This window comes from Neopelma chrysocephalum, unplaced genomic scaffold (assembly GCF_003984885.1).
Source record: "Neopelma chrysocephalum unplaced genomic scaffold, ASM398488v2 Primary Assembly neopelma1_74, whole genome shotgun sequence".
Classification (NCBI taxonomy): Eukaryota; Metazoa; Chordata; class Aves; order Passeriformes; family Pipridae; genus Neopelma; species Neopelma chrysocephalum.
The window spans coordinates 4,691,638-4,703,927 of record NW_020897735.1 but is presented as its reverse complement, the minus strand read 5'-3'; the positions used below and the strand labels follow the sequence as shown (position 1 = coordinate 4,703,927).

At 46.6% G+C, this 12,290-nt stretch overlaps 1 protein-coding gene across 1 annotated transcript in view; it reads right to left on the bottom strand.

Annotated features, from left to right (window-relative positions):
• The window catches only part of PKN3 (protein kinase N3), a 17,192-nt gene extending 7,789 nt beyond the window's left edge, over positions 1 to 9,403 (bottom strand). The window contains exons 1-10 of the mRNA XM_027687755.1: positions 9,300 to 9,403; positions 5,917 to 6,199; positions 5,653 to 5,801; positions 4,724 to 4,853; positions 4,476 to 4,627; positions 3,910 to 4,105; positions 3,424 to 3,615; positions 3,063 to 3,172; positions 2,439 to 2,582; positions 1,408 to 1,483 (exon numbers count right to left, since the gene is read on the bottom strand). Of these exons, the coding sequence (XP_027543556.1) occupies positions 1,408 to 1,483; positions 2,439 to 2,582; positions 3,063 to 3,172; positions 3,424 to 3,615; positions 3,910 to 4,105; positions 4,476 to 4,627; positions 4,724 to 4,853; positions 5,653 to 5,801; positions 5,917 to 6,199; positions 9,300 to 9,323 (1,456 nt within the window). The 5' untranslated portion in view covers positions 9,324 to 9,403. The remainder of the gene's footprint in view (positions 1 to 1,407; positions 1,484 to 2,438; positions 2,583 to 3,062; positions 3,173 to 3,423; positions 3,616 to 3,909; positions 4,106 to 4,475; positions 4,628 to 4,723; positions 4,854 to 5,652; positions 5,802 to 5,916; positions 6,200 to 9,299) is intronic.
• Positions 9,404 to 12,290: the final 2,887 nt, after the last annotated feature.

The following is a 12,290-nucleotide window of genomic DNA, read 5'->3' as shown; positions in this document are numbered from 1 at the left end:
AACACATACAGTCTCATGTAACACATACAGTCTCATGTAACACATACAGTCTCATGTAATTACAGTTTTCACCCAAACACCCGTGAGTTATCCATAAAGGTAGCCCACCCCTGGGAAAACGGGCATCTTTTAGGGAAGAAAGTTTAATAATGATGATGAAACACATCTAATATTTCACCTAAGTTCAACTCCATATAATATCATAACAATCCTCAAGATGAACTTGCATAATTTTAAAAATTTATATTCTTTTAAGTCAGATTTTCTTGTATTTCAACGCTGCATTTTAATCATGCAGCCTGTTAACAGAAAGTTTTTGAAAATGTCTTAAAAAGAGTTAAACAACTGGGATGTTTCATTATCTTTACTACTTTCTGAAGAATATAAATATAAAATTTCATTTATCCTTACTGCCACAAAATCTCAGTATGTAAAGTTTTACCTTATTCAGCCTCTCAAGGAAGAATTTGCAGAGAAAAAAGGAAGTATGTAAGTTATTCCAGTCCATAAATCTCATGAATCTGAGATGCCAGCTTTAAAGACTTGACAGACAGTCATTAGCCTGTTCATTCTAGTCTTCTATAATTCAGAGTTTTCCAGAAAACCTTCCAAAATCTGCTCATCAGTAACAGCATTGCTGGTCAAATTAGTGCAGTTTCAGTCCTGGATCTTACCACAGAATCATGGAATGGTTTGAGTTGGAAGGGACCTTAAAAATCATCTAATTCCAACATCCCCTGCCATGAGCAGGGACACCTTCCACTAGCCCAGGTTGCTCCAAGTCCCATCCAACCTGGCCTTGGACACTTCCAGGGATGGGGCAGCCACACCTTCTCTGGGCAACCTGTGCCAGGGCCTCACCACCCTCATAGGGAAGAATTTCTTCCTAAGATTTCATCTAACCTTGTCCTCTGGCAGTGGGAAGCCATTCCCCCTTGTCCAGTCACTCCAGGCCCTTGTCCCAAGTCCCTCTCCAGCTCTCTTGGAGCCCCTTTTTAAGCACTGAGAAGGGCTCTAAGGTCTCCCCGGAGCCTTTTCTTCTCCAGGCTGAGCAGCCCCAACTCTCAGCCTGCCTTCAGACCAGAGGTGCTCCAGCCCTCTGAGCACCTTTGTGGCCCTTGCTCCAAGAGGTCCACATCCTTCTTATGCTGGAGGCCCCAGAGCTAAGAAGTCTGTTATATAACCAGCAGTTATATCTTCCTGCCAATGTTAATTGTGAATAGCAACACCGTGACAATGTCACATCACAGACTGTGCTGCAGCCAGGCTGCCTGCACTTACTGACTGAACAAACTTCCACATACACAGTAATTAGCAGGCATTTTAATGTCTCACAGACTGAATGGGAAACCCCTGCCCTCACCCTCGTGCCCCAGACAGTGAGCACTCGGCTGTCCAGCCCCTCACCTTTCTGCTTGGGGAAAATGCGCTTCTGTCGCTGCAGTTTTGGCTTCCTCTCAATGACAGGATTGCAGAACATCACCTGTCAGAGAAGCCACAGGGATTTGTCAGGATTCTTCATTCAAACTTAAACCCAAACTTTCCCATGTGCCTGTTCCCTCATCAAGTTCTCCATTCCTATCTGTTTGATAAGTTAGGAGTCACTTCCATAGACTCCAGACTGTGCTATTCTGGCTTCAGTCTCTAAACAGCTGTTACTTGGGTTTAGCTGCCAAAATTCTCTGCTACTGGGAATGTAAAAAACTCCTAGAATTAAGACTAATTCCTATCCCAAAGAAAATGTCTCCAATTTGTAAAGCCATGCATAAAGAACACATCCATTTGTAGGGTAACAAGCTCAGTAGTTCATGGCACAGAAGTAAAAACCAAAAATAACAAAACCAACCACCACAAAACAACCACAAGAAATCAAGAAGGCAGGGAGACAAGACAAATTTTGGTACATGAGGTCCAGATCCTACTTTGGAAAGACAACCACAGGAACTTCCATCACAACACAAAGGAGAAAGTACGTGGCTTTTAAGGGATTATCTAGCTGATCTCTTCACTGATGGTTCTTTAAGATATTATTAGCCTCAGAAAGATGATAAAATAAGCGTAGCCAGAGGGAATTTGGATCTCTGATTCTACAGTCTGTGATTCAATCCTGACCATTAAGCTATATGTTTAATTAAAGTGTCAGTGATGATTCATAATGAAAGCAAATAAAAACCAATGGATTTCACAGGACATACACACATAATTACAGTGAAGCAGCTGAAGAGTCACTCCAGGCTATGGCATGTGTACATCTATTATATTGTGTGGTTCCTTATTCTTATGTGGGATATTGGTGCAAAGGGATTTCAGGAGTCATTCTACCCTTCTGGATTACTGCTCCTTCCATTCCTTGTACTCTGGGTTGAACAACTGCTTTCAGGGCAGGCACCCTAACCAGACAGAGTTCTCTGAAAAAGAAACAAAGCTTACATTTATACCTCTGCAAAAAGCATCCCCTGGGGCTCGAGCGAGAGGCACATCCCGTGACGTTCGTTATCCAGAAAATCATCCAAACGTAAAAACTTCACTGCACAGAGCTCTCTCCAGTCCCTCCAATAAACTGCAATTTCTAGCTCACGAGACTGGTGAGATGGGGTAGAAAAACAAACAAAAGCACAAGAGTTACATCCTGCCCCATGCTCTGGAAATGGCACACACACGCCGTTGTAAAAGAAAAAAAAATCTATAAAAAAGAGCACACATAAAAAATTTCTTTAGTCCCTCTCTTCCCTGCTTTTCATGTTTTCAGATCTTCTTAGCTACAGACCATCTTGGAGGTTGCTGTCTCGGCTCCCCATTTAGAAATCCCTGAGAGCCACTTTGCTGATAAGATGAAATAAAACTTCTCAGATAAGGAGAGAAGGACAACAGATGCTGCTCAGGCTGAATGTCTGGCAGAGATGCTCTGCCTTCAGGGGAAGGCTGAGATAAGTGGCACATCAAAGGACACGGGGACAGCAGCAATACAGAGTTGAATGGAGTGGAAACGGCAGCTAAACAAGCAAATCAGGTAAGGAGAAATGGGAAAACAAACACAGCACAGGAATCTGGGGCAGACTCACCCGGTCCAGCTCAATGACAAAGCTCTGGTCCCACGCCTGGTTATTAACTGGTCCCCAGTTTGTTTGGCCAACCACTTTGTTGTCCACTTTGAGCACAGCAAGGACCTCATCTGGACAAAGGAGAAAACATGGACTATAACCTTTTACCAAAGAAAACCTCTCACGCTGAAGGTGAACATCCCAACCAAATGTAATTTCTAGGACAGTTCTGGAACCAGGTGTGATGCAATACATTCTCTCCATTAGTTTTGCAGAAATCAGGTGTTTTATAACAACACATACCAGGCTAAGCCAGCACAAGATGAGAATCCTCCTTGCTCCCATGTGCCCCTCAGAGGTCAACAGTGAACTCCATACTCACTACATGGCTCTTCACTCCGCAGGTATTTCCCTGCAACACCACGGCCATGGATGCCCAGGCCAACTCGTGTCCGGGAAAGGGACCTCAAATCACTTGGGCTGCCACAGATGGGAGAAGAACTAGTCATTCGGGAACGTCCTGGAACGTTTTCCAATAGATCCTGACACCCCATCAGTCTCACTTCCAGTGTTCCTGAGGAATTTTAGGAGAGTAAGGAGCATTATTATGTAAAAGATGAAGTGATTCTAGTCAGCCTGTCCTCACCAAGAATTTCTCAGATTCATGATTTCTTGGTTAATAGTTCAAATTGACTCCAGATTAATAGACTGCAAATCCACGTGATCAGAAAGCTCTCCTGGCCTAGAAGACTTAAGTCCAATTCCTAGAAAATCCAGTGTCCATATAACAAGAGGCATTACAACAACAGAAAAAAATACAACTCATTTTTCCCCTCTCACAGCGACAGGCCATGCAGGATTCCCGTACCTGTGAGGGCTGTGGGTTTAATGACTGGGGTGGGTTGGATGCTGCCATGCCGGGCTCCCAGGGATGAGGTGTTCACCAGTTCCTGTTTGATGAGTGCTCTCTTTGGGTGATCAGGAGAAAGTTCACTGAGCTGCCGTTCCAAGGACAAGCGCAACAGGTCAATCTTCTGAGAGGACTCTTGCAAACGACCCTGAGCCTACCAGTGGGAAGTGGAACAGAAAACAGGTAGGAATTTTCAATGTACAGCCCCAGTCAAAGTACTATTAATCCTTTATGAACTCAAGTAAGCTTCAAAATAACACAAGACAACATCTTGCTAATAAAGGAACAAGATGAAATATTTTCCCATAGATCTTGAGCACCCCATCAATGTCGCTTTTGATGTTCCTGAGAAATTTCACCAAAGGAAGGAATGCTATCCCTAGAAGGGAAAGTGATCCCAATCAGTCTGTCCTCACAGAGAGACAGGAACCTCCTAAATTAGTAACTTGGTTACCTCCATTCATGCTAAGTCACTAATGTGGAGGCATGAAACCACCCAAGAAGGCCTGAGCAACACCCCTTACCTCAGCCAGGAACTTGCGATCCTGGACCCGACTCCCCCCGAGGATCTTCAGCACATTTTTTGCCCCCTCAGCAACAGCAGCTTCAATGCGCAGATGGTGCCTCAGCTCCTCAATACGCAGCTCCAAAGCACTGATGGTGCTCCCCATCCTCACTGGCCAGATAGAACATGGCAAGGATGAAAATCCACTGAGTACTGTGGATCTTACAGCTTTGGCTGAATCTGCTCTGTGCTGCATCAGCACTTTACCTGCTGGATCCACGGCATCTTCCATCCCTCCTGCTGCCTGAGACACTTTCACAATGTGCATGCGGATTATCTCAATCTTGGTCTTGCTGTCCTGAAGCATCTGCTGAGCTGTTGCCAGGAGCTTCCGCTCCTGCCAAGGGAAAGCAGATGCAGAGAGAGACCCATGATCATTAAAAATGGGTTACAACGATGTGCTCAGTCATGAAGGTGAGGTGGCACTTGCAAGAAGGGTCACAAATGACCCTGGGATGGAATAGAGAAGTGGTTATGTAAAGCAGGCACCGCTGAGGGTCAAGGACTGAGATCACGATCTCCATTTGCAGAGGGAAAGGACAGGTCAAGGACACGTCCAGTTAATACCAAACCCTGCAGTCATTGAGACCTGTTGTTCCCTGGTTAATGGCATTTATGGTGCTCTGGGAGCAGAGGTTTTGAACAAATAAAAATATCACAAGCCTCCACACTGCTGGTCTTACTGAATCAACCTTCCTAATAAGCTTGGATTTTAAATTCTTTAAGTTACCCTTTGACTTTTAAATATGATTACACCAAACTCAAAAAGTGGGATGAATGTGGACCCAGTAAACTTCTGAAAACTTTTCTCACATAAAGAGATGCCACTTGCTGTGCTTTATAACAACCCAGTGATATCCAAACATCACACCAAATCAGTGTACAGTTCCAATACTTTGTTAACTCTTTCCTCAAGTCAGTGACTGAATGTGCCTCTTATTCCACCCTAATGTGCATAACATGATGTGCTGTCACTATGCTGAGACCAAAAACACAGAGCTAGGATTAGGCAGGCAAGCTTTGCAAATGCACTTCTCTCCCACACCAATTATTAGAGAGAGATTTGTGTACAGACTTCAAATATGAATTTTGATCCAGGAATCCATGTTCCAATATGGCTGATTATTCCTGCTTACCTTGGATGTTGAATACATTTGGATCATGTTCTCAGCTCCTTGTTTCACTTTCATTTCAACATGCAGCTGCTTTTTCAGAGCTTCAACCTTCCTTGCCATGGGGTCTGGGTTTCTCTCCCAGAGACAAGGATCTGGAGATGCAGACCCATCTGCACAAACAACACAATCAATACCATTAGTCATCTTCTCTTGTATCAATTCCATATCTATAACGATTGAAGCACTATGAGACAATTTTCCTATCAGTCATGCCCCAAGACCTACCTGTCTTACTCTCCTCTTTATCTGTTATTACAATCCTTGCATTGAGCTCCTGCAGCTCCCAGTGCAGCTGCTCCAGTTTCCGGTTGGAAGATTTCAGCACGTGCTCGATATGAACAAGGTTCTTTCTGTCCGTCGTCGCTTTGCGCAGGTTTTCTGCTCCCTCTTTAATCTTCAGCTCTTTCTGTATTGCCCTGCGAAGCAGCTCCTTCTCACCCTCCAGTTTCTGCTGGAAACTTGGATCCATTAAGTTCACACCATTGTCCAGCTGCAAGAGGCAGCTGCCCTGCAGCCAAAGAGTGTTGGGCAAGAGGATTTCAGAGAGAACACACTCCAACCATTTTTATGGCACAGCAATACCCTCATAAGATGCCACTCCTTTGTTTTGTTCAGAAATTCTGAAGCCAATCTTTTCACCAAACTTTCAAGACAAGACCTACATTTCAATTACAGAGGACAGAACACAACTTTGACCTTAACATGCCCTTAATTTGGTTTTAAACCATAACAGAGTAAAGCCTTCATCTTACTTGTCTCCTTGTTATTTAATGTCTACTCATGTCTTTGTTCTTCAAGTATCAAAGCCCAGCCAATATTTGCTCTTGTTCTGATCAACATTAACTTTTACCAGTATGATGTTGCAGATACAGATTTTTATCTGATTATGCCTTGATGCTGACTGCTCAAAGACAAATCTCAGATAATTTGATAGAGCTTTTAGAAATTACATAAGCATGTGTTAACTCTCAGTTATTAGCCCTGAAGAAGAAAAATGTAAACCCTACTGCTGTTTCTACAAATGAACAAGCAAAAGAGTAAGTTTGACTGTCTGCTGTACCTAAAAAGGTGAGCAGAGTGGTGTCTCAGTCTCTATTCTCTAAAGGCCACTTCAAATATTATTATTGTTATGGGCTGCATTAGTAGCATTCACATTTGTTCTCTTGCTTTACATCATTTCCAACAGCACTTGTTCTAGTGAAATGTGGCTCAGGAACAGCTCTGGACAGAGCTGCTCTGTCACAGACTCTGGACATGCCCAGTTTGGGCAGAGCAGAGGTTTTATCTCACTGCCCAAAAAAACACTGGACTCAGACAGGAGCTGCAAAGCATCCCTGAGGATGCCACTTAACACCAGAAGAGATCCAAGCAAGAGCTTGTGCTTCTCCCTTCAACACGTAGAGAGGCTTTAAGGCATTCAAAGCAATGAATACATTAATAACTTCACATTAATGACTCATATGCAAAAGAAATGGTCAAGCCCCACTACAGTAACTGAGTTTATGTCACACAGCACATCAGTGACTAAAGACAGTACTCAGGAATCCCGACTTGCTTTCACACCCTGTAATAGGTTGACCACATTTCCAACAAACCACATCGGGTTTGTGTTACTCCTGTACAATACTGCACTTTGAGAGTGTGCTGTGCATCCAAAACCTAGGCCAGAAACAATCCTTTAATCAAAGACCAAACACCCTCAATTAGTTTTTGCTACAATTTCAGTCTAATAGCAAAAAGAAAAAGGGAAAAAAACTATTTTAAAAGTTGGCCTAAACCCAAGTTTGGGCCACAATAGCCAAAATAGGAGTTGTTCAGATTGGTAACAAAACAAAAAGGTTCAGATTAACATCCTGATTCCAGGAAGTTCTCGCCCAATTAGTAAAGCCAGGAACTAAGCCAGAGCTTTGAAAAACATCCAAAGTTTTGTGAGGAAGAACTTGAATCATGGAGTTCCTGAGTCACAGGCAACCTTTACCAGCTCTAAGTTGGAAAATCAAAAAGGTCTTTATCCACTCTGTTGCAAGTGAGTTTGCTGGTTGCAATTCTCATTCAAATAATTAATAAAAGCACAGAGACTTATCTTCTATCCAAACTATGCCAATTGGTGTAAGCAAATGCCCCTCTGGATTCACTCAGGGCAAAGGTGCTCAATATGGAGACCTGGGTATTGATTCAGAGAACAGGTATAGTTGGGCAGTTCTTAATTTTTCTTCCACATCACTCTCTGCCAAAAGCTAATCTGAATATCAGTTAATGCACCATTCTGACTTTCTAAATATATTTAGATTGTAAGCATGATATGTTTTAGTGGATCCTTCTTCCCCTCTGTGCCATAACACCGACATTGTTTGCACCAGGAAGATTAAATATTCCACTATTGAAGAGGATGGGAAAGGTGAATTTGCATTTGCTTTTGCATTCTGGCTCATGAATTTTGGTGGGGTCAATCTCCAACACAATCCTGAAACATATTTACAGCTTGTAGAGAAATACCCAAACAAGCTGAAATTAGCTCGCTTTTGGCACTTGCAGTGAGGCTGCCAGAGCTCACCCAGGGCTTCCGCCAGGCTCGTGTCTTACCCAAGTGTCCAGACTATTTCCTCATAGCAAAAATTTCATCAGTATCAGAGTTACACATAATCCTCTGGATTGCAGCCAGTAAGATCCCATCCATTATACCCATGGTGAAGCTTCGAAACAAGTTTCACCTGCACAAAGCCCAGAGCAGACCTGGCCCTTACAGTTTTACGACTATCACAGAAACTGATTTATAATTTGATTTAATAAGCTAGCATGCCATCCTCCCTGCAGTCCACACGTTTCCAGCACATCTCAAATCCCATCTTTCACGGCAACTTTGTGCCGTAGGGATGAGCCCTGCATCCAGCAGCCTCCAGTCAGATTCCCTGCTTACGAGAAAAAGCCACCGCTAACTCTGCAAAAAGGCACTTGTGGTCCTGCCCGGAGCCTCCCCAACTCCAAGGGCGAGGCTGGGACGCAGCGAGCGCTGGAGGCACCGGGATGGGGAGCACCCGGTGGGGTGGCAGCCAGCGCTCTTTGTGTCTGTGTCTCCGTCTCTTCTTTCCCAGATTAGGCTTGAAGCTTTCTCCTCAAGGGCGGAGGGCAGGGCATCTCCCTCTCTCCGGGGAGCTCGTTCCAGACACGATTGTTTTCCCAGCACGGAGCTCGGCTGCCCTCCCGGCCCCACGCCAGCCCCAGCTGCTGCCTCGCCCTCCCACACCTCCCCGACGCCGAGTTCCCCTCAGCGGGCACCGACTTGGCCCGAACACCATTTCCTTGAGGCAAAGAGGGACGTTTCTAGGGGATTGCACTTGCTTCCCACACCATCTCCCACCTCCCCGGGGCGGGAAGCCCCTCACTGCAGCCCCCTCTGAGGAGGGTCCGCACGGAGCGGGGCGCGGTGCTTCCCCGGCGGGGGGATGGATGGAGGAACCCCCAAAGGGCGGAGCGGGGCGCGGTGCTTCCCCGGCAGGGAGGATGGGCAGAAGGACCCCTGAAGGACACAGGCACCCCGAAGGTCGCGGAGACCCCCTCTCCCGAGGCGGAGTTCGCCCCGCCGCCGCCCCCGAGCCCTCAGCGCTCACCTGCGGGGTCGCCATCGCCGCCATTGCTCCTCCCGGACCGCCCGGACCGGCACTTTTCAAACTCGGCGGTCCCGGGGCCGCCGCCAGCGCCCTCTCGCGGGGCGGGCCCGGGGGAGCCGCCGGCGGGCGGCCCTGGGGAGCGGGAACGGGAGCCCGGGAGCGGGAGCCGCCCTTGCCCACACGGCCCCGGGGCAGCCGCCGCTCCCGCCCCCGGCTGAGGTGGTGCCGCCGCCTCCGCCCGCCCTCAGGGGAAGCGCGCAGCCGAGGGCCCGTGTGGCGGCGGGAAGGAGCGAGGACGCTGCGAGGAATGAGGTACCGGACACCGCCCCGAGGGGAAGGAGGGGCTGGAGAGGGGCTGGAGGGGTCAGTGACCGCGGTGGCACCGAGACCGCGGGTCCGTGCCAAAGGGAGGCGACGGGGATGCGCAGGGACACATCCATCGCTCGGCCCCTCTGGGAGAAACCCCTGCGGGTGCCCCTCTTTGTGCTGCGGCCAGCGGGTGGTTTCCAGTTTTAGTTCTCCAAACTGACTCGCGACCGGCGTTTGTTCGCATGGGAACAAGCAAACTGCGGCTCCCCTCGGGACAGGATCCCTGGATCCCGTCCCTGGGGTGATCCCTGCCGCGGTGCCTGGCTGTGGGGAACTTTTTCCCCGCAGAACTGCCCCTCTAAATGCAGGATTTGGGGGTTCAGCCGAATATTTGAGTGAATAAATAACCTAAATGCATTGGGTAGGCAGCAATCTCAGCTCTCGTGAGTGAAAAACTACTGGTGCTGCTGTACTGCCATCCCATCACACAGAACCAACTTGGTGCTTAAAACAAATTAAAAAGATACTACTTTCAGGTGTTAAAGACCCTCCTCAGCAGTATTACATAATATTATTACCACACTAATATGCTCTTCAGTCCTGGATTGTGCACAGCTGTGAGTCAGAAGGCATCTGGAGGTGACAGTGTTCCCACGTACAAATTTAGAAATGTACTAATAAACAGAAATGTTTTCCTTTTACTTAATTACAACAGTTTTTCTAGCCTAAGCATTTTGTGAGAGATTTACAACTGAATAATTAGTAAAAGGAAATCACACGAAAATAAAAATTTAATGTAAAATTCAGATTCAGATTAACTGAGTTGAATTAATAAAGCCTTAACTTCTATTAAACCTTTGAATATGCTCCTGTTGTTAATAAAGCAAGTGCATTTGTTTAATATAAAGCCTTCTGCAACCTGTTACTATTTGTAATATGGTCCAGGCTCTGGTCAGTGTTTAAGGAATTATTTTAATTAGACTGTTCATTTGGTGGAAATACTGGAAGTCAGACTAATCCGTGTAGATGGAGTTCCAGAGGTGCAGGGACACTTCCACACCTTCGCGGAGCCAGCCTGTCTCAACAGTCGGGATCACTGGAGAGGTCTGGGGGGCAGTGGCTGCAGGGGCCCTTTGCCCACTCGGGGTTCACACAGCGGCTTCCCCCTCTTTCCTCCTGGTCTCAGACCCTCCAGGGAGGCAGAGTGAGGGCAGGGGGGCAGTTCAGGGAGCTGGAGCTCCGAGGACCCTCTGGCTGAACGAGCCCCCCAGCCTGGAGGAACAGGGCTGGCTCTCTCCAGGGTGATCCCGGAGGCCAGTGGACCATATCCCAGCCCATCGCCAGGGCGTGGGATCAGCAGTTTCTGCCCACTCTGCAACCCCTGTGCCACGGGAAGATGAGTCACAGCCGGGATTTGTGCCTGTCCAGCCCTTCCAGGATCCCGCAGGGCACCAGCCCCTGGTGCTGGGGATGCTCCCGGTGCAGCTTCTGCCGGGGAGCCGGGAAAGGGCAGCGTGGGAGCAGCCCGGGGGAAGGTGGGTCGCGGTTTCCATCCCGGGATGGAGCTGTGCAGCCTCTTTGGGGGCTCTCGGAGCGGGGCTGGGGGTTAAGGGGGACCCCCACACTGAACCGGCAGCCCCCGTTCTCCACTAAACCCGAGAGAGGGCACTGCACTGGAGTACAGTCACTGGGAGAAGGTGATGATCAGGGAAAAAATGCCTTAGAAGTTTCCATTTTTAATCCAGGAGAGGGAGGACAAGAGATTAAGCATAAGTCTGTTCCTCAGAGCAAGCGTCCGGTACTAGAGGCACTTGTGACCTCCCCTGTCTCCTCCATGAAGGAGAACCACCTCATGGGCACTGTCCACCTCACCCGTGGAAGATGATGCTGAGTATGGGACTAATAACTGATTCTTTTGAAAAAGACTCTTAGAAATGGTAACTTCAAGTAACAGTTAAATGTACTTTAATTCCTTCAAACAGAAGGAGAGCTTGAAAGTACAGCAGAGAAATTATTTCACTGATTTCAGTCTCTTTAAAAAAAAAAAAAGCATGGCTTCAAACTTCAGGAACAGTATCCAATAAACAAAGTACTATACCTATGCACCTGGTTTAGTGTGGTACAAAGAGCTTACAGATTCAAATGTCAAAAATGACTGAGAAATCGATTCAGATAATGCTTGTTTACAGGGACAGAAACTATGTTGACAAGTATGAATAAGTACACAGATCATCTGTTTAAAAAACTCAAACCTTTCGAACTATATTTACACACACACAGATGTATTTGTTTCCTTTGGCACTAGAAATTACAGACAAAAGATTCCATTTTATAGCAATTAAAACTTCAAACTTAAAAATAACCTTTGAGCCAGTTAGGTCATAAAGCCCCAGCACAGTAGCTTCACTGTTAATTAATTGCTGCCAACTCTATGTTCTAACCCTGGAAATTCAGACCACAAAGCCTGAAGTCAGCATCCACCTGTGACAAATTTCACTTGGCAGAACTGGATGTGAGGAGCTCAAGCGGGGGGAATTCATGATAGACAGATATTTAATAAGAATGAATCTCCCATTATTTTCATCCAAGGTGGATGTCTACTTTTAAAAGCTCTTTATATGCATATAAAATAAATCAAGTAAGAAATGGACACCCATTACATATATTCAGCCAAATTAGACA